This window comes from Tribolium madens, unplaced genomic scaffold (assembly GCF_015345945.1).
Source record: "Tribolium madens isolate multiple individuals breed KSU strain unplaced genomic scaffold, Tmad_KSU_1.1 Scaffold_11;HRSCAF=98;Tcas5.2_LG3b, whole genome shotgun sequence".
In the NCBI taxonomy this organism is placed as follows: Eukaryota; Metazoa; Arthropoda; class Insecta; order Coleoptera; family Tenebrionidae; genus Tribolium; species Tribolium madens.
Window position 1 is genome coordinate 2,456,905 of NW_025400975.1, and position 20,964 is coordinate 2,477,868.

The 20,964-nt window shown below is 31.2% G+C and overlaps 1 protein-coding gene across 4 annotated transcripts in view; it reads right to left on the reverse strand.

The window, feature by feature from the left end:
- LOC123015527 (ryanodine receptor) overlaps window positions 1-20,964 on the reverse strand; it is a 64,881-nt gene that overhangs the window by 10,376 nt on the left and 33,541 nt on the right. For all 4 annotated transcript variants that reach the window (XM_044415299.1, XM_044415308.1, XM_044415316.1 and 1 more), the window contains 14 exons: window positions 19,502-20,963; window positions 19,317-19,448; window positions 16,254-16,454; window positions 15,925-16,203; window positions 12,215-13,009; window positions 9,228-9,631; window positions 8,505-9,178; window positions 6,431-6,676; window positions 6,194-6,383; window positions 5,872-6,145; window positions 4,641-4,943; window positions 2,252-2,635; window positions 2,023-2,135; window positions 1,538-1,760 (listed from right to left, as the gene is read on the reverse strand). In XM_044415299.1, the coding sequence (XP_044271234.1) occupies window positions 1,538-1,760; window positions 2,023-2,135; window positions 2,252-2,635; window positions 4,641-4,943; window positions 5,872-6,145; window positions 6,194-6,383; window positions 6,431-6,676; window positions 8,505-9,178; window positions 9,228-9,631; window positions 12,215-13,009; window positions 15,925-16,203; window positions 16,254-16,454; window positions 19,317-19,448; window positions 19,502-20,963 (5,680 nt within the window). The remainder of the gene's footprint in view (window positions 1-1,537; window positions 1,761-2,022; window positions 2,136-2,251; window positions 2,636-4,640; window positions 4,944-5,871; window positions 6,146-6,193; window positions 6,384-6,430; window positions 6,677-8,504; window positions 9,179-9,227; window positions 9,632-12,214; window positions 13,010-15,924; window positions 16,204-16,253; window positions 16,455-19,316; window positions 19,449-19,501; window position 20,964) is intronic.

The window sequence follows — 20,964 nt, forward strand, 5'->3', positions numbered from 1 at the left end:
AGCTAAAAACTTCTTTTTTTCGCAAAATTTCTCTAAAATAGGCTACAAAATCACTAAACTAGATTCAAATTACCGTTCTATTTTCGTTTGTTTCACTGGATTTAGTTTGATGACCTAAAAACCTACTTTTTTTCACAATTTTTATTCACAAGCAAAACGAGTTAGTGCACCTTTTAAAACGTTTAACATATTTTTTAGTTAAAAGCTGTTTTTTAAAAGATTTTTATAATATTTATGTTACAGTTGTTTTGTTGTGTTTTTTACCGAAAAAAATGGGCAAATTTGGTTGTACTTCTTTAAACGTTTTACCATGTTTTTAAGATAAAAACTCAAATTTTGATTAAGACTTCATCGAGACAAAACAAAAAAATTACAAAATTAAATCGAAAATGATGTTATTTTTCACTTTCTCAAGCGTTTAAGAAAGTTCGTCAGTCAGAAACTTTTTTGGAAAATTTTGTCCAAACAGTCGAAAAAAATTGTGCTATTTTCGTTTTTTTAAGCAGTTAAATACATTTTTGAGCTAATAAACTGAGTTTTTTTGAAATTGAAATAAATTGAAATTGATAATATTTTTGCCGTTTCAATTATTTTTGAACCTTCTTAGTATAAAATTTTGCTCAAAAAGGTCCAAAAATTACCGAATTAGACCAAAAATTATGCTATTTTTGGCGCTAGAGTTTATTTGTTAATTCGTTTTAATTTTTGTTTTAGAGATTGATTAATTTTCGAGAGTAAAAGACTGTTTTTCAGCTAAAAACTTCTTTTTTTGCAAAATTTCGCTAAAATAAGCCACAAAATCACCAAACTAGATTCAAATTGCCGTTCTATTTTGGTCTGTTTCACTGGTGACGTAAAAACCTAATTTCTTTCAAAAAATTTCATTCACAAGGAAAAAAACCACCTTTTAAAGCGTTTAACATGTTTTTGAGTTGAAAGCTGTTTTTTTTAGGATTTTGCAAAATTTGCCGAAAAATGACCAAATTTGGTCGAAAATAACATTATTTTTGAGTTTTACAGTTAAAAATGCACTTTTTCTTTGCGACATTTTGCTCAAGCAAGCCGAGAAATCTCCTAATTAGATAGAAAATGGTGTTTTTTGCCTATTTGTGAGTAAAAATCTTAATTGTTTTTAATGAAAACATGCCCAAAAATTAATGAGGCAAAAAATTATATCTATCTATTTTTAAGTGAATAAAAAGTGATTTTTTTCACAAAATTTTGCTAAAATAGCCAAATTAGGGGTCGAAAACGAAATTATTTTTGCATTTTTCAAGTAAAATTTCACCCAAATGGACCAAAAATTAGTAAATTAGCTCCTTTATAAAACATTTTTTGATACATGTTTATAGGAAACTTTTGTCTTAAAATTGAATATTTTTTTGCCTGTTCAAATTTGTAACAATAAAAACGGAACTCCCTGTATATTTTTATTTTTTACTTTTTCGTCTTTACTCATTGTTTTGCGAAATCATTTTAGTTTTAATTTTTTAATTTTTCTTGAATTTTGGTTGTTTTTTTTTATTTTTCAACAAACCTGTAAAGCCCCAGAACGCTCAGTCATAGCTCCTCGACAGAAAGTAGTCACAAGTTGGGTAAGAGGATCCGGTTTGCTTTCTTCCTCCTCAACATCTTTCTTCTTAAGTTCCGAATCCTCAAAACTTTGAGTGAGATCCTCAATCATAACTTCTTGGCCAACATTTTCGTCTTGCAACCACAATTCGTAGTAGGACCGGATGAAAATATTTATAGCTCGATGTCTACCACGAAAATTTCAATTAGATTTTTGTTGTTTTGTTGTAAAAAATTGTTAAGTTAGTAGAAGAAAACAAACAAACCTGCTGTGTTTGTACAAGGGGCGACACCTAAGACAGGCAAGTGCTGCCCTTTTCCGTGCAGCCCCCAGGATTTTTTTCCAATTATTTCTGTTAGATTTCGGTTTACACGCCTGTTAGTACAAATGATTAATACACAATTAACACCAAACAATTTTTTTTTGTGTTACAAAACAGAAACGCAAACCTTGGTAAACTGTGCAAGGAAGCTTGCCGGAAACAAGAAAGTACAGCACGTTTCCTTTGAGTCGAGACCACACTATGGTAAACACCTTTTTGTTGTTGTTGTGGGTGATCGATCTAGCGCGCAAACCAAAGAACTAATTAAAACAATATAAACAAAAATTTATGAAAAACTAGAAATGTGTTGATTAAAACCTAAGTGAGTGTGTCTTGTCCTTGAACTTCTAACTCACCATGTGCAACCCGTAGAGGACTTTACTCATTGCAACAATTCTATCAACTGTCTCTTCTAGTAGATTTTTGCCGTTGTTGTCGACCATTCCCACAGCAGCACTCTTTTTGCTCCCCAATTGACTGTACAAATAATGCTGCCAGGACATTTCATCAGCTGGATCGATTTTATCAGGCAAAGTGAGCTGAGTTTTTGCAAATTCAATGATGTCATACTCTGGGGCTTTCTTCAAGAAACGATCTTTGCAATGTTGGACCAGTTCTTGTTCACGTCCAGCAAACAAGTTCAAACCTACTGGTAGTAAACGTTTCAAGCAAGCCACCATCAAGGAGGCTTGGATTTCCTTGTCTTTGTCGCGCTTCTTATCACGATGCTTCTTCTTTTTCTACAAGATTGAAATAGTTATTTACTTAACGAATTCGGAAAGATAATTTTCCCGCATGAGCACTTTATTGTTTGTTCGCATTTAGTGCGAATGCGGGAAATTTCTTTCCGAAAGAGTTAGGTACAAAGTTTTTTCTAACGAATAACTCAAAATTATTTAAAAAAGATGATTTAACATTATTTAGTTCAATTTGATAAATCAAATTGTAATGTATCGCGAGCTCTTTGTAACGAACTCTATAGAAACTATAGAAATAACTATAGAAATATAACAATACAAAACGTTTAAAAAAGTATAACCTTCTATACTTACGATTAATCGTAATGAAAATTCAACTTTCATAATTACTATGCAAAAAAATTCAAGGGGCCGTTAACTCTTGAATTTTTGGAATTCAAACAAAATTACTTGAAATTATTTGTAAATTACTGAATTTATTTGGAATTACAGGTTTTTCAGTAGGTACCCGGAGTCAATTTTCGTCCACAACTCCAAAACTATTTAGCGTCAGCTCTTATGCTTGGTACCGTTGGACACTTTTTCCAAAAACTTGCCTCCGGACTACACCCGGAAATAAAATATTGACCAATAATAGGGAAACTACGAGTCCTAGAATATTTTAATTCACATAATTGTGTTTCTCACGCGATTTTGCTTCTAGAAAACTGCATTTCGTTTTTTTTCAACGTTATTTGACATTTTCAAGCAAAAAATCGATTTTGCAAACACCGCCCAAGAACATGTGTTATGCATTGTTTAGCCCCTAGCACCTCTCCAAGTGTGAAAAACGTCATTTAGGCCGATTTTTAAGTTTTAATTTTTTCAAAATTTTGACCGATTTTTGCTACCCACAGCGGATTTTCTAACTATTTGGCGTAGGCCCTTTTGGAAAGCACTTTTAATTTTCCATTATACAAAAAAATGATCCTAAATCTACCCAGAAAAAATCAAAAACTGCAAACAAGTTAAAAATTAGATTTCGCGTTTTTTGAAAACATTGTAAGATCTACGGAAAAATTAAAAAAACTGTCTTATCGAATGGTGAAAACCCGGGGTCGATTGGAATTATACTTTCGGCTAGGGAAGCAATTTTAGTTTTTGACAAAAAAAAAGAAGTGACGATTTTTTAATTGGGTGAAGTTACTCACCGTTTTTAGGTTTTCATCGGTTTTTGGCTAATAAGAAATAAAAACCGGTTTGTTCTCACGATAATGATAATTTCTGATAATTACGTGAATGTGAAATGATTATTATTGGCCCTTGTAATCGCACCAATAAATTAACAAATGTATCCAACCAATCAAATTAAAATTATGCAAAAATCTCACCGATTGACCATAAAAAAAAATTGTTTTTTTTTTCAATTCAAATTTGCTTTGAAAAAGACACAAAAATATAGAATTTAAATTAATTTTTCCAATCGGCAATGAAAAATTAAAGTTAGATAAGAGACTATTTCGTCAATTTTGTAACCTCAAAGGGCTTCAAAAAAAGATTAAAGTTTTCACATGACTTCAAAAAATGATAAAATTCTGCCAAACTTTCTTTGAAAAATTCAATTTTTTCCTAGTTTAGTAACCAAAAAATCGCAGACATTGAAAAGTGTGTTTTCATTTGGCGAAAAAAAATTACTGTGACCAACAAATTGACAATATTTCAACAATTTGTACAAATGATCGCAGAAATGATGAGTTTAAAATTAACTCTTCTTTAGGAATAAAAATTTGAAATTATAAATCATTTTATGAATTAAAAAATAAGGACGACTATATTTTTGAATTTGAATTCGTTTCTTTCTTGGCTTCGAAAAAACTAATTTCGCCATTTTATAAATTTTTACTTTTTTATGCATTTTGTAAAATGTAACAGGTTACGAGAATTATTTTGGAATTACAGGAATTAATTACTGAAATTTCGGTGGAATTTTTTGGAATTACTGGAATTCCGATGGATTTTTCTTGTAATTGGAATTAATTGTATACATTTTTTCAAGTAAAATACAAACCTTGCCTCCGGTTTGTTGCGTCCCATCGGTCACAACCGGTCTCCTCGTAGCCGTCGGCATTATCAAAACCATGTTGTCAATTTCATTCGCAGAAATAAAGTTTTGTTCTTCTCGTAGAAAATATTGTGATTTTGACCAAATATTGAAAATGTCGGCTACATGATTGTACAAGTCTTCAGCTTCGGCGATATTATGCCTCAACCAATGATTTCTTTGCAAGTCAACGTATTTGATTAGGAGAGGATAGAAGGCATAAATATCTCTAACTAGAAGATGCCAGTCTTCTTGAATTTGAGTTTCAATCTACAAGTTTTTTATTATACAGGCTGTTCCGGCTAAACCCCACATTAGAAGTATTGGGAGTTCTAACAATGATAGTTATCTAAAATTGTGTTTATAACTATAATCGGTTAAGTTCTGCGCAATGAAAATACTTTCAAGATGGCGGCACTTCCTGTTACACCGGAAAAGGATATCAACTTTGCTATTTTAAATAGAAAGTTATGTTTTTATTGCGTTTTTGGATTACTCAAGTAATTTTGAGAGAGTTTTGATTAGCCTTCACTATACCGAAGTTTAACCGTTTTCGAAATCTCTATTTAGACCTTTTAAATTTTTTTTTTGGATTTGAAAGAAAAATATGAAAATAACTTCGAAATCATAAAATTTAGGTATAGGAAATGTTGATACAGATCGATGCAGAATTAAATTCTCTTTAATTTAGTAAAAAAAAATTGTGGCCTTCTATTTGAAAAAATTTAGTTACGGGTATTTGAAGTTTCCCAAACGTAACCTTAAATTTTGGAGGTTAGTTAATTATTTTTCCAATTATAAATACACGAAAGAAAAGATCTAACCTTTTTTTTTTCATATGACCAAATACGATTTCAAAATAATTAAAAATGGTAGAGTTATCGATTTTTAGAGAGAAAGATGCAAATTAAAAGAAATTAAAAAAAGTCTAAACATTTCAAAAACGGTTAATTTTAGGAATAGGACAGTCTGATAAAAACTCTCTCAAAATCGCTTGAGTAATCCAAAAACGCAATAAAAAACATAACCTTCTATTTAAAATAACAAAGTTGATATCCATGTCCGGTGTAACAGAAAGTGCCGCCATCTTGAAAATACTTTGATTCAAAAAAACCTAACCGATTATAGCTATAAATATCACTGTTAGAACTTCCAATACTTCTAATGTGGGGTTTCATGAAATGTTGTTTTTTCTTACCTGTGATGTATCATCTGAAGAGCTTTTAATAAAACCTCTCAAACTTTCTTCTTTGTGAAACATAGTTTCAGTTCGTTTCTTCACACGCTCAGCTAAGGGCAAGAATGGGTCCCGAAGCAGTTCTTCACTACTGTTGATGATAATTTGTTGAGTGTATGCAGCGATACGTGTCATCCATGGTGCTGTTTCATTACCGATGTTTTTCTTAATCAATTTTAAAACATTTTTCAGTAAATGATTCATGTGTTCTGCTGTTACCATCGACACGTGGGTACTAAAACCCAAAAATTAACGTTTTGGGTCACAAAAATCTAAACTTTACCCTCCAGTAGGACTGACATTGTCGGGGCCTTGAGACCACCAAAACGGTAAATACGAGCATAACATCGGCATTATAACATCGATAATATGAGGAGCATCAGAGTATGTCTTTTCACTTTCGACAAACTGGTCAACTTCTGATAAAATCGTCTCAAGTGTGGGCATCGAGCCCTCCATTTTCGCCATAATATCTACAAAACAATTTAGTTTCGATTTTTTTTTATTTAATTTTGTCTACCTTGGGCCTCTAGTGAATGATCAGCGATACGATTTAGGAGAGAAAATTGGTTGTTTTTATTGAGATGAGGTTCTAAGAATGCAACTGGGAAAGTGGAACTGAAGGCACCTAAACAGGAACCTAAGGCTGGTTTGTACTTTTCGATTTCAGTCTTGAGGTATTTTCGATCATGGGTGAGGGTCGTATCAGTGCCCAAAGTGTACAAAGCTTGCAAAATCTTGTACGAGGCAACTTGAATTTCATCGACTAAAATAAAAAGTTTTATAATTTTGACAATCTTTACTTTAACTAAATGAGATAGACAAAAAGCCCGAGAGATTTTGGATATTTTTGAATTCATCAGCAATTTCTATAACTATTTATCGTAATTAACGTTTATTATTGAAACAATCATTTTCTGAATAGATAATGAATAAAATCAAAGAAGTCGATTTAACTTTTTGAAACAAAAATTAGATTTAATTAAAGTAAGATAAGCTGATTTGTTATAATAATTCAATTCTGAATTCACGATTTTTTAAGTGGGTGGAGTTATTTTTTGTCGGATTTTGGCCAATAAGAAATAAAAACCGGTTTGTTCTCACCATAGCGGTAATTAGGTAGGTACGTAAATGTAAAATGATTAATTTGTAATCGCACCAATAAATTAACAAATGTGTCCAAAAAAATGTTTTAATTCAATTCAAATTTGCTTTGAAAAGACGCAAAAATCATGAATTTTAATAGATTTTTCCAATTAGACACGAAAAATAAAGTTAGATAAGGGACTATTTTGACAATTTTGTATCATCAATGGGCTCCAAAAAACGCAGATTAAAGTTTTCATGACTTCAAAAAATGATAAAATTAAATTTGTTTCCTAAACTTTCTTTGAAAAATCCAAATTTTTTCCCAGTCTAGTACCGAAAAATCGCGAACTTTTGTGCATTGAAAAGTGTGTTCCCAGTTAGCGATAAAAAATTACTGTGACTAACAAATTGACAATATTTCAACAATTTGTACAAATGAACGCAGAAATTATTTAAATTTAATTCTTCAATGGACAATAAAAATTTGAAACTATAAATCGTTTTAGTGATGAAAAATAAGAATTATAATTTTAAATTTCAGTTTGTTTCTCTTATTGGCTTCGAAAAAACTAATTTGGCAATGGGGTCGTTGCACATATTTTTTTATTGCATATTCTGAATTTTTCTTAAAAATAATTGACCCATGTTTTTTTTTGAAATCTTAATTTTAGTACAAAAAAAATATATCAAAAACTCGCAAAATGAAATAAATTCAAAACGCGCGTGTTTTATTTGGTGTGAGGTATGTAATAATCCAGCTTTGCGCTCATTGGCTGTTTGAATGTCGGTAATGCAGATTGCAGATCTGTTTTAAGGTTATATTTTGGTGTTTGTTTATTTTAATTTCTGTGTTCTGTGTATACAATAATAATTATGATACCAAAAATTAGTACATTTAAACGTTGTGATTAAACATCCGCCATATTATTCCACTTGTCACTGTCAGTTGTCAGTGCTTTTGGGATAGTTACGTAGTAAAGCGGGAATTTATCTCGGGTTTAAATTCTACCCCAAACTTAATAATCGAAATTATGGCTTTTCCAAGTTAATTTTATTGATGGATCGCTTCTTTGTAAGGTAATCTCTAACGTATAAAAGTAAAAAAACACAAAAATTACGATGGATGCAACTGTTTCCCAAATTTTTACTTTTTTTTATGTATCTTGAAAAAGTGACAAAACTGTATTTCGAAGGTTATAATGTTTTGACGTAGACATATGTAAAGTGCTCCGGGAAATCGATTGGTGTCGAGAAAACTGCATAATTAGTGATTTTGTATATGATAGAATATTAAATTTTCTTTCCAACGATTCCAAATACAAAAGGCTAATGTCAATAATTTTGGAGTTATTAGCTCCGGATACCAGAAAGCGACCAAAATCTCGACAAAAATCAAAAAATCTCCAACGTTCAAAGAAATATTTTGAGTTTTCCAGGATAAGTTCAGTAATAAATCAAAAGCTCTTTTTTACTAGAATAAAACAAAAATTATGAGAGAAACTCACGTAGCAGGTCACTTCCATATTCACAATTGGCAAGATGGTCGAACATAGCTGTCAAAATGGGAATAATCACTGTATTGACATAAAACAGAGACGTGGAAGTCTTCAAATGCGTCCCACGCAAATGGCTGTACTTCCCCTCTTGTAGATTAAAAATGGTATGTCCCAAATCATCAGCAGTGTTATTAAAGAACGTCAACATAGACGTGCGAATAAATTCGGGACAATTTTTCACCAACGACTTGGCATCAATTCCCTTGACTAAAACTTGCAAACACCTAACAGTAATCCTGACATCGGCCCCAAAAGCAGTCAGTTTGGAACGCAACAAACTCGCTAATTTACAAAACAGCGATGCCACCATTTCCTTCTCTTTCAAACTCGCTGCACCGACATTATTCGTAGCTGTTGCAATAGCAATGAAATAGTTGCGATGAGTGGAGAAGTATTTTTCCATCAGCGGTAGTACAACTTTCGAGAAGAATTTTATATCCCGAGATGAGGTTTTGTACGAAGATCTGCGACTAAAAGTGGATGAAGGTTTCAGTAATTTCATGTTAATTGTGGCTCTATCGGCGTATTGGATCAGTTTCTCTAGTAAACTGTACGCAAAACGCAACTCGATTGAAGCTCCAGCTGTGGTTTGCTCAGTTTCGCCTTGACCAGCACGAATGGGCCTTCAAAAATTTCAGCTAGTTGCAAATTTGTTAAATTTTAACAACTCACTTGTGTAGTTTATAACCTTGATATTGCAAATACTTGAGGAACTCTTGCGAACGCTCTCTATCCTTGCGTTTTTCCTTATCAGTTAAAAGGTCATAAGGGACTAGTTGTGGATGAATGCCTCCACCACAAGTGTTCAATTCTTCTTTCTTCTTTTTGGCCCAAATATCATGAGCGTTTTCAGCAAGTCGCTCAGCCATGTTTTGCATTTCTCTTGAAAGTGTTAGGTTGGTCATATCGACTGGATGGGGATTGTAGTTGAATGGTGATGAGCCTTCGCCTGATTGGCGATGGACTGAGTTGCGATTGGTTGAAGGATGATCCACTTCTGAATGCTCAACAGACCAACCAATGGCCAACAATGCTTTCAAAGACTCACGAACTGGCTCTTTGTACCGCTCTTTCTCCTAAAAATGTTAACAAGAAAAACGGATGAAGCACTTGACAGTAATTAGCGTGGCGAAAAAATTATAAGCAATACAACTGAAAATCTTGAATTTTTTGCTCCACTAGGTGTAGTTCAGTTTCGGTTTATAAAAAGGATGATTTTTTTCTAAAAACATTTTCAACGAAGCACTTGGTGCGATATTATTTCTATTTATTGCTTTACATATTAGTGTTTCAAAGTGCTTAAATGTTATCGGATTTTATTCTGCTTTTTGATAAAAATTCAATGACACTGAAACATGAAGCACACTTATCTAAACTATTTGCGAATTCTGGGACATGAAGCACTGTGAAGTACCGACGAAACACTCGCAAATAACATTTTTATACAGAAAATCAGTTTTTTTATAAACGATCCGTCAATATTTCAAGTTTCAGTGATAGCGGATCGTTTATAAAAAAATTTTTATTTATCTAAAAACATTTTCAACGAAAAACTACTTGAAGTACCAATGGTGGAATTTTATTTAATGCTTTGCTAGTTTCAAAGTGCTACAGGTTATTAGAAGAGGAAAAAAATAAATGTCAAAATTTTTTGACAGAGAATTTTTTAAACATTTTTTTTTCCATGATCCTGGTGTCTTATTTGAAATTTTTCTCTGGGGAGCGAGTTCTGGCGCACCCTGTATGTTATTAGAAATAAAAGTGGCTAGTGCAGTTAGTAGTGCAAAGCGTCGAATGCTGATAATTTACAATAGCTCTCTCCAGAAATTGCTAAAACAGCAAAAAAGACAAGAATGGTGAATGTAATAGTAAATGACAGGTAAAAGTAAAAACACTTTAGAGTTTAGTCATAAAAGAGACATTTTTCTGGCGTTTGCAAATAAATTGTTTTCTTTATTGAATCAAGATCAGTAGGTAAGTAAAATCCGCAGAGAATATTTTTATTAAGAAAATCAGCTTTTTTATAAACCATAAAGTACTATTGAAACACTAAATAAAATCAAATAAATCCAAGTACCTCGATTAGTATTTCAATTTGGGAAATAATTTGGAAAAAAAAATTCTTTTGTCTCAGTTTTGTAAAGTACTTACCAACGAAGCACTAAGTAAAATGAAAAAAATTCTATTTTCATTTCAGATTTTTTTACAAAAATAGACCTAAATTGATGTTATTTCGTTTACTTATTTCCTTTGATTAGCTCGTTTTTGAGTAAAATTTTGTCAAAAGATAAGATGAAAAACACAAAATTTGGTCAAAAATTGTCTTTCTTTACCATTTTTAAGTCTTTAGGCACGTTTTTGAACTACAATCTGTTTTTTTGCTAAAATAAACCAAAAAAGCACCAAGTCAAGTCGCTATTTTTACCTTGAACAAGTGTTTTGGCATGTTTTTCAAGTAAAAAGCAAGATTCTATTAAAAGTAAACTGAAAATTTACCAAATCTGGCCAAAATTAGTGTTATTTTTGCAAATTTTAGAGTGTTTAAGCATCTTTTTGAAATAAATTTTGCTAAAACTGGCTGAAATTGTATCAAATTAGATTCTAATTGATATAAGTTTAGCTTGTTTTGCTCTATTTACCTTCGTTTTCAAATCAGAGACTCATTTATTTTGCAAAATCTTAGCAATACGTGACTAAATTTTTTTTTAATAAATCAAAATTAATGTTATTTCGTTGTTTCATTCAATTTAGCTTGTTTTTAAAAATTTGGACAAAATTTTGTCAAAAAATTTGCTAAAAAACACAAAATTTGGTAAAAAATGGTGTTATTTACCTTTTTTGTCAAATTTTGCTAAAAAAACACTGCTTTTATCAAGGCTTTCGGCATATTTTTAAGTAAAAAACAAAATTTCATTAAAAATAATCCAAAAATTTATCAAATCTGACCAAAATTAGCCTTATTTTTGTAATTTTTAGTGTGTTTAAGCACCTTTTTGAAATAAATACCTACCAAAGTTTTTTCAAAACTTTTTGCTGAAAGTGGTTGAAAATTTACAAAATTAGATTCTAATTGATATCATGTAAGTTGTTTGTTTTGTTTACTTCGTTTTCGAAGCATAGACTTATATAATTTACAGGATAATGTCAAAATATGTCTAAAAATTACAAAAATGGACCTAAATTGATGATATTTCGTCTTTTTCATTCTATTTAGTTTGTTTTTGATTAAAATTTAATCAAAAAAAAAGCGCAAAATTTTGTCTTTTTTAAGTCCTTAGGCACTTTTTTAGAACTAAAATCTCAGTTTTTTTCAAGATTTTCATAAACAGCTTTTTTTATAAACGATGAAGTACTATTAAAACATTACGTTGTTTTCTAATTATTTTTTTATTTGACGCCAAAATTAAGATATGAAACACTTTAAAGTGTATAAATTCCACGATAAGTATTCAATTATTGGACAAATAATTCAAGAAAAAATTCAATATTTTGTTCCAGTGTTGTAAGGTACTAATAAAGCACTAAGTAAAATTCAAAATTTACCCAAATTTCACAGCTTACAACACTTTTTGTCTGCTGAAAATAGTTTTAGAAAAAAATCATTTATTTTTTTTGTAAAAAATTCAAGTTTTTTTGCTTTTGTGTTCTTTTTTTCTTACGTAATCATTTAGCATGGAGTAGGGTTTTAGCCTCGGATGCGTTTTATTGCTATCAGACCAAGTCTCGCCATATTGCCACCCATTTTCCAACTTCCTCGAAGCCCAAGCATCGTGATAATGTTCGGAAAACTGTTGCACAATACTATTCAAGTCATTATTAAGAGCCACTGATGATGTATTAATCGGTTGTGGATTATAAGGGCCATCGGGGCCAGTCTTGGCCGATTTGTTCGCATACCACTCATCATCATAATTCTTCGACAAGGAATAATCCGGTGGAAGAGCACACCCAATGGCACTCAAACAAGGCAACGCTTTCCCGAACAATTCCGGATCGTAGTCCATTTTACTCAAAGAATCGAAAATGTTGGAGAAGAGCATCATTGTTAATCTCTTCTCTTCGTCACTAGCAGCGCCGTAGAGGCCTTGCCCGGTGTTAGAACCGTAATATTTGGCACATCGGTCGTAGTGTAATGTCAAAAGTCGCAAAGCTACAGTTGTGTATTCTGATAAGTTTGAAACGTCAACTGTGAGTTTGCGAAGAAGTTTGAGTAACATTGAAGGTTGCAGAGCACTTGTCAAAGCCACTAAGAAATCAGAAACGGCTTCTCTTTGCCCTTTGGTGAGCATCCGGTTCTTGGAAAGTCGATAAACTGTGTGTAAAGTAGCGTCAAGGAGGGAAGCATAATTCTCAGCTTCGCTGTAGAATTTACTGTGTTGAATAAGAAGTGGTAAAATTGAATTACCAATGTAGCGGTTCATGCTCAACGCCATGTCTGATTCACTCCCGTCATTCTACAAAAAAAAATTAGAAAAATAATTTGTAATTATTATAAAGCGATCAGTAAATAATTCAATTTTGATTAGTATAAAATGATAAATGATTAATGTTTAACTAATTTTTGCACAGTAAAAAAATAAAAATGATCAGTATAATATGATATTTTGCACAGTAAAAATAATAAGTGCTAAGTAAAGCACGCACAGTATTTTATTGTAATTTGTTCAGTAAAAAAATACAATTTGCACAGTATATATATTTATATATTCGTATGACAGTAATAGTTATTTATTCGACGAGTTTGAGTGTAAATCGGACGCTTTTGGTTTACCATCACGAGGTGGAATAAAGCGTCCGATTTACACTCAAACGAGTTGAATACAACATTTTATTCTTCGATTTAGACTCAACAAGGCTTAAACTTGCTTCAAATCTGTTAAAAATAATTTGACGTTTCGTATTGAGAAATGCCAAACAGTTGTCAAAACTTCCTTACACGGGAGAAAAACCGTAAATTTTGACAGTGTCGAAGAATAAAAATAATAAACGCTCAGTAACTTTAATCAAAATTAGTAAAACAACATAGAATTTAAAGAATTTTCAGTCTTAGTTACATAACAATGTATGGCCGCTGTGCAAGGATATTATTTATTATTGGTACTTATTTTTATATTATTGAAAATTTGTTATTATTGGAGGGTGTTATATGTATTAGCGAGGGCCCCTGCGCAAGAATGATTTTAGCAATGACTGGAAACTGTGCACAAATGGTAATCAGTCTAATCAGCGTACGCCACTGCTATGCTCCTAATACCACAATTTTGTTTTTGAACGTTTTGCGGTATTGCGATTTTGCTCAGAAACATTTTGTTTGTAAATGAGCAAATATTAATTAATTAATTAATAAGTTTTGCTAAACATTCATTGTCTTTACTGTGCATTTATTATATTTACTGTGCATGAGTCAAGTCAGTATTTTTTACTTTATCAAAGGTTTTGGCATGTTTTTCAGGTAAAAAGCAAAATTTCATAAAAAATAAACTGATAATTTACCAAATCTGGCCAAAATTAGTGTTATTTTTCTAATTTTTAGAGTATTTAAGCGCCTTTTAGAAATAACTAAAAATGTACCAAACTAGATTCTAATTGATATTATTTTGGCTGGTTTCAATCTATTTACTTCATTTACGAATCAGAAATTCATTTATTTTCGAAATCATGGCAAAACATGACTAAAAATTACAAAAATAAATCAAAATTAATGTTATTTCATTTGTTTCATTCGTTTTAACTATTTTTGAGTAAAATTTTGTCAAAAAATGGGACAGGAAACACAAAATTTGGTCTTTTTTGAACTAGTCTCAATTTTTTGCAAAAGTTTGCTAAAACAAACCAAAAAAAAAAACACTAAGTCAAGTCATTATTTTTACCTTTATCAACTGTTTTGGCATGTTTTTCAAGTAAAAGCAAAATTTCATAAAAAATAAATCGAAAATTTAACAAATCTGGCCAAAATTATTGTTATTTTTGAATTTTTAGAGTGCTTAAGCACGTTTTTGAAATAAGAAGAATTTTTTCAAAAAATTTTCCCAATGGTTGAAAATTAGATTAGATTCTAATTGATATTAATTTAGCTTGTTACGCTTTATTTACTTCATTTTCTAACCAAAGATTCATTTATTTTGCAAAATCTTGGCAAAACATGCCTAACAAAAACATGCCTTTTGAACTGAAATCTTGTTTCATTTTTTGACAAAATTTTACATTAAAAATAGTTAAAACGAATGAAACAAATGAAATAACATTAATTTTGATTTATTTTTGTAATTTTTAGGCATATTTTGCCAAGATTTTGCAAATTGAATGAATCTTTGGTTAGAAAATGAAGTAAATAGAGCGAAACAAGCTAAATTAATATAAATTAGAATCTAATTTGGTAAATTTTCAACCATTTTTGAGAAAATTGTGTGAAAAATTTTTATTATTTCAAAAATAAGCACGTTCTACAAAAAGTTACAAAAATATATCGATCAAAAGTGATAAGTGTTTAGACACGTTTTTGAACTAAAATCTCAGTTTTTTGCAAAATTTTGCTAAAACAAACCAAAAAAACACTAAGTCTAGTAATTATTTTTACCTTTATCAAGTATTTTGGCGTGTTTGTCAAGTAAAACGTAAAATTTCATTAAAAATAAACCGAAAATTTACTAAATCTTTATTTTGCATTTCTTATTTTTACTGTGCATTCATTATTTTTCCTACGACCATATACGAAAGTAGATCATAACGCACAATTACATATGCGCGAAAATTGGCAATATCGTACGAGGTCAAAAACCTGTGCGATTTGTTTTCGCACTGTGTGTTAGAAATCTAACGTACAATTCACACTCGAATGTTTTGTATTTTTTCATTCAACATATTTTTTTTTGTATCCATTATAAAAAATAAATCGTTATGAAAAAGCGTTATTTATCACTTTCCGTGCTCGTTATGTAATATACTATTACGGTGCATTTATTATTTTTACTGTGCATTTATTATTTTTATTTTGTACTCAATGTTAAAGAGTGCTATTATCAACTAATTTCAGTAGATAAAGTAGTCTTTTATCGTCTGGTAGGTGAGTACAAAATTAAACGAAAAATTACACGACAATAAAGAGTGTTTATCTACAGTGAAAAAAGTCCATTCGTGACTTCGTCACTCGTAGACTTAACCTTTTCACTCGTAGATAAACAATTTCTTTATCGTCTTGTATAATGAATAACTGTTACTGTGCATGTATTATTTTTACTAAGCATTTATTATTAGTTTCTGTGCATTTATTATTTCACTATGCATTAATTATTTTACTGTGCATTTATTATTTTTGTTGTCGTTTAAATAATATATTGTGCAGTTAATTTGTTCCCATTATTATTATTACCCGATCCAGCATGGTGGCACATCTCAGGTCAGGCAAAAACGCTTCCTCTAGCAATTTAAAGAACAGTTCTTGAGTTTCAATCCCGTAAACTCGTTCCAAGAAAAGTACAACGGATTGCTTATGTCCTGGAATTAAACCTGATGGCATATCGGATTTGGGTCGCTCTTCGCCAGCAGCTGGGTTTTGGAGAGTGAATCTGAGACTTAATACGCCTTGGAGGTCTTCGAGTGGGACTAGAGATCTGAGGATAGCACGGGCACGGAGTGACTCGTTTTTGCCCTAAATTAGTGTCTTATTTTTTAAAATTCTTGTGATTTTAACTGGCTTACAAGTTCTATGACTGTTGCATCGGGGGCGCAGCGTCCTAAAAGGTCGACTAAAGTGCAATAAAAGTTCAAAATTGCGGCTCCGGTGTCGATGTAGTCTTCATCGTCGTCACTTTCGGGGAGAGGGTGAGTGAAGGGGGTGACGTTTACGGTGCCTTCAGCTTCGTCCATCATTTTGCGGCGGTCGGAAATGCGTTCAGACATCTGAAAAATAATTGTTCTTGTATTTTCCTTAAATTTTAATGTAAATATAAGAAATATATAAGTAAGAAATAATAAAATAAAAAATATAAAAAATGTGCTACAATAACATAGAAATCATATTTTTTATATTATTTTCTTAAGTTACGTACTTAATAAAGTAAAGAATGTGAAAGTTATTGCAAATAAGGCCTAAAATATGATAAATATGAAATTTTTTCAGAAGTTAAAAAAAACGGTATATTTTTAGCCAGAAAGTCAATTTTTCTAAAAATAAGTCAAAAAATCACTCTAGAAGGTCACAAAGTCATTATTTTGAAAAATGTTATTGTTAAAAACAAAAATTAACTTCCAAAATTAATGTTATTTTTGTCATAAATACAAGGTTTTTTCAGAAATTTTAATTAAAACTGGCTGAAAATTTACCAAAGTGGATATTAGTTGACATTATTTTAGCTTGTTTTGCTCGTTTTTGAACCAGAGACTCATTTATTTTGGAGGATAATGTCAAAACATGCCTAAAAATTACAAAAATAGACCTAAATTGATGTTATTTCGTTTGTTTCATTTGATTTATTTAGCTCATTTTTATCAAAAAAATAAGACGGAAAAATACAAAATCTCGTCCAAAATGATATTAGCTTACCTCTCTTGAAACTTTAGGTACGTTTTTAAAATAAAATCTTAGGTTTTCTTGCAAGATTTTGCTAAAACAAACCATATTTTTCAAGTAAAAAAGCAAAATTTCATTAATAAAAAACAAAAATTTAACAAAACTTTTCAAAATTAGTGTTACTTTTGCAGTTTTTAGAGTGTTTAATAACGTTTTTAAAATTAATACAAAGTTTTTTCAAAATTTTTTGCTAAAAAACACAAAATTTCGTCAAAAATGTTGTTATTTACCTTTTTTGTAAGTTTTTTTTGAGAAATTTTGCTAAGAAAACACAAAGTAAGCCATTATTGTTTCCTTTATCAAGGGTTCTGGCATGTTTTGCAAGTAAAAATCAAAATTTTATTAAAACTAAACTGAAAATTTACCAAATCTGGCCAAAATAACTGTTACTTTTGCAATTTTTAGGGTATTTAAGTTCCTTTTTGAATTAAATTTTGCTAAAACTGACTAAAAATGTACCAAAGTAAATTCTAATTAATACTATTTTGGCTTGTTTCACTCTATTTACTTCGTTTACACTTTACACACCAGAAAATCATTTATTTTGTAAAATCTTGGCAAAACATGCCTAAAAATTGACGTTATTTCATTCGTTTTTAACTACTTTTGAGTAAAATTTTGTGAAAAAATGAGACAAGAAACACAAAATTTAGTCAAAAATGGTGTTACTTTTTTTAAGTCTTTAGACACGTTTTAGAACTAAAATCTCACTTATAAGCAAAAGCTTGCTAAAACAAACCAAAAAAACACTAAGTCAAGTCATTATTTTTAGCTTTATCAAGTGTTTTGGCATGTTTTTCAAGTAAAAGCAAAATTTCATAAAAAACAAACCGATAATTTACCAAATCTGACCAAAATTAGTGTTATTTTTGCTTTTTAGAATGTTTACGCACGTTTTTGAAATAAATGTAAATTTTTTAAAAAAAATTTTTAGTTGAAAATTTACCAAATTAGATTCTAATTGATATTAATTTAGCTTTTTTCGCTTTATTTACTTCATTTTCTAACCAAAGACTCATAAACATGCCTAAAAATTACAAAAATATATCAATCAAAATTGATGTTATTTTGTTGTTTCACTCAATTTAGTTTTGTCAAAAAATTTGGTCAAAAAGAGTGTTATTGACCTTTTTTGTAAGTTTTTTGCGAAATTTTGTTAAAAAAACACATAGTCAAGTCATTATTTTTTCATTTATCAAAAGTTTTGGCATGTTTTTCAAGTAAAAAGCAAAATTTCATTAAAAATAAACTGAAAATTTACCAAATCCGGCCAATTTTTAGAGAAATTTTTAGTGTTTAAGCATTTTTTTGAATTTAATTTTGCTAAAACTGGCTGAAAATGTACCAAATTAGAATCTAATTGAAATTATTTCGCTCTGTTTACTTCATTTTAGAACCAGAGACTCACTTATTTTGCAACATCTTAGCAAAACATGCCTAAAAATTACAAAAATATATCAATCAAAATTGATGTTATTTTGTTGTTTCATTCAATTTAGTTTTGTCAAAAAATTTGGTCAAAAAGAGTGTTATTTACCTTTTTTGTAAGTTTTTTGCGAAATTTTGTAAAAAAAACACATAGTCAAGTCATTATTTTTTCATTTATCAAAGGTTTTGGCATGTTTTTCAAGTAAAAAGCAAAATTTTTAGAGAAATTTTTAGTGTTTAAGCACTTTTGTGAATTAAATTTTGCTAAAACTGGCTGAAAATGTACCAAATTAGATTCTAATTGAAATCATTTCGCTCTGTTTACTTCGTTTTAGAACCCGAGACTCATTTATTTTGCAAAATCTGGACAACACGTGCCTAAAAATTTTAAAAAGAAATCATAATTGATGTTATTTCGTTGTTTCATTTAATTTGGCTCATTTTTAAGCAAAATTTTGTCAAACACATAATTTGCTAGAAAATGGTGTTACTTTACCTTCTTTGTAAGATTTTGCTTAAAAAACACAAATTCAAGTCATAATTTTTGCTTTTTCAAGTGCCTTATCATGGTTTTTAGACAAAAACGTAAATATTTCGCAAGTTTTCGTTCAAAACGAGATTTATGTGAAAAAAATATTTAAAAAATAAAATAAAAGAAATACATATTTCTACATCCAAGAAAATCGTAATTATGTAATAATTAATTAAAATATAGAGAAAGCAATTTCGAACATAATTTTTTCCATTTAATTTAAATAACTCACTTTGTTTGCATCTACGATGGCGCGCAGCAAGCCTTCGCCTTCTCCTCTTAAAGCCGGCCCTAAACACTCAGGCCTTCTAATAAGCAATCTGATGACTAAATTAGCATTTTCTTCAACACTTTCACCATTAACCTGTAATTAAACGTTAGAAAACACCACATTTTTGTGAAAAAAAAAACACTCACCCAAACACAAAACCTGAGAAAATCCAAATACCGTTCACCTTCCACCGGATCCCACCCCAAATCAGGATACCCCTTTTCCACAAGTTCCGAATTCGACTGTAAACCACACCGTGACAAATAAATCGCAATTTTCTCTAAATAGTGTTCACGTAAAGCCAACGCCAACTCCGTATTTTCCATCAACGACGAATAAGCCACATCTAGCGGCGTTGAACCTCTTAAACTCGGCCTCGCGAGTAAAATATTACTATTCTCAAGCAAAAAATCAAAATGTTCAAACATAGCTTTCTGATTCTGACGCCCCGTTCTGCAGAAATAACACAAAAAGCGACAACACGCCACGACCATTTCATGCGAAGTGTCTTTCTCTTTGACAGTGGTGTCGCCTTCGGCGGCTTGTGCTTGTGCTTGGGCGTCAGATTGCGCTTGTGAGCGGCGACCAAGAGTGTTAATCATAACGGCCATGACATTTTCGTGGATTCTTAAAACCCGGATCAAGTCCGGGTGTTGGAAAAAAGTGTGGTTATTGACCAATTTCCACAAACGTTCCCTCATCAACTCTTCCTCCTCTTGGGACATTTGAACTGGTAAAAGAGCCCGGATTTTGCTCAAACCGACCCACATTTCTGCAACATCTTGCTTGGTTTTCGCATTTATGACGTAGGTTTTTTGCAAAGCTCGGATTAATTCACCAACGGAGTCGTACTGTCGCACTAACAAACTGAACATTTCTTGGACTAGTTTGGGGGTTTCGATTTGAGCCTCTTCGGCCCATTGCACAATCGTTGAGATTAAAACCTTCCGGAAGATTTCCTCCGGGGTTTTTTTCTCCGGTTCGGGTTCTTCTTTCGGTTCTTCTTCTAGTTCTTTCACAGCGTTGATGAAATTATACAACCGTTTGAAGGGTCCCGGTTTTTGGACGTCATTACCTTCTTCTTCTGAAGGCGCTTGGAGGGCTTGTAACGACACGTGACTCATCAATAAACCGTGAAAATCGTTCAGTTTCTCGCATAATTCTTCCCCTAGAGGACAATTTTCCTTATCTTCCTCCTCCAAGTTTTTGAATGATAAAATCGCGTTCATTTGTTCACGTGGTGGACATCTAAATTCTCTTGTTTTCTTTGCTGCCACAGCAGATGGAAGATCAGATTGTTTGATTTCAATGTAGCGTCGTAATTGATCCGATTGTAAATCACCAACGAAAGTATGACTGAATGCAATGATGGATTCCACTCTGTGTCTCAATTGAATATCACAGAAGTGTTGAAGGAGGTAACACATTTGTAGTTTCGCTCCTTCGGCCATTTTCATCGAGAGGAGACCTTTGCGGTGCTCGTCTTTGCCGTCCTTTTCGAATGAAGGGTCCCAAGTTTCGGGACAAATCATTATGAGGAGTTTTGCAATGTCTTCGTCACGTAGCATTCCGACTAGTAATAAACGATCGACTAGTTTAAGTAAAGGTC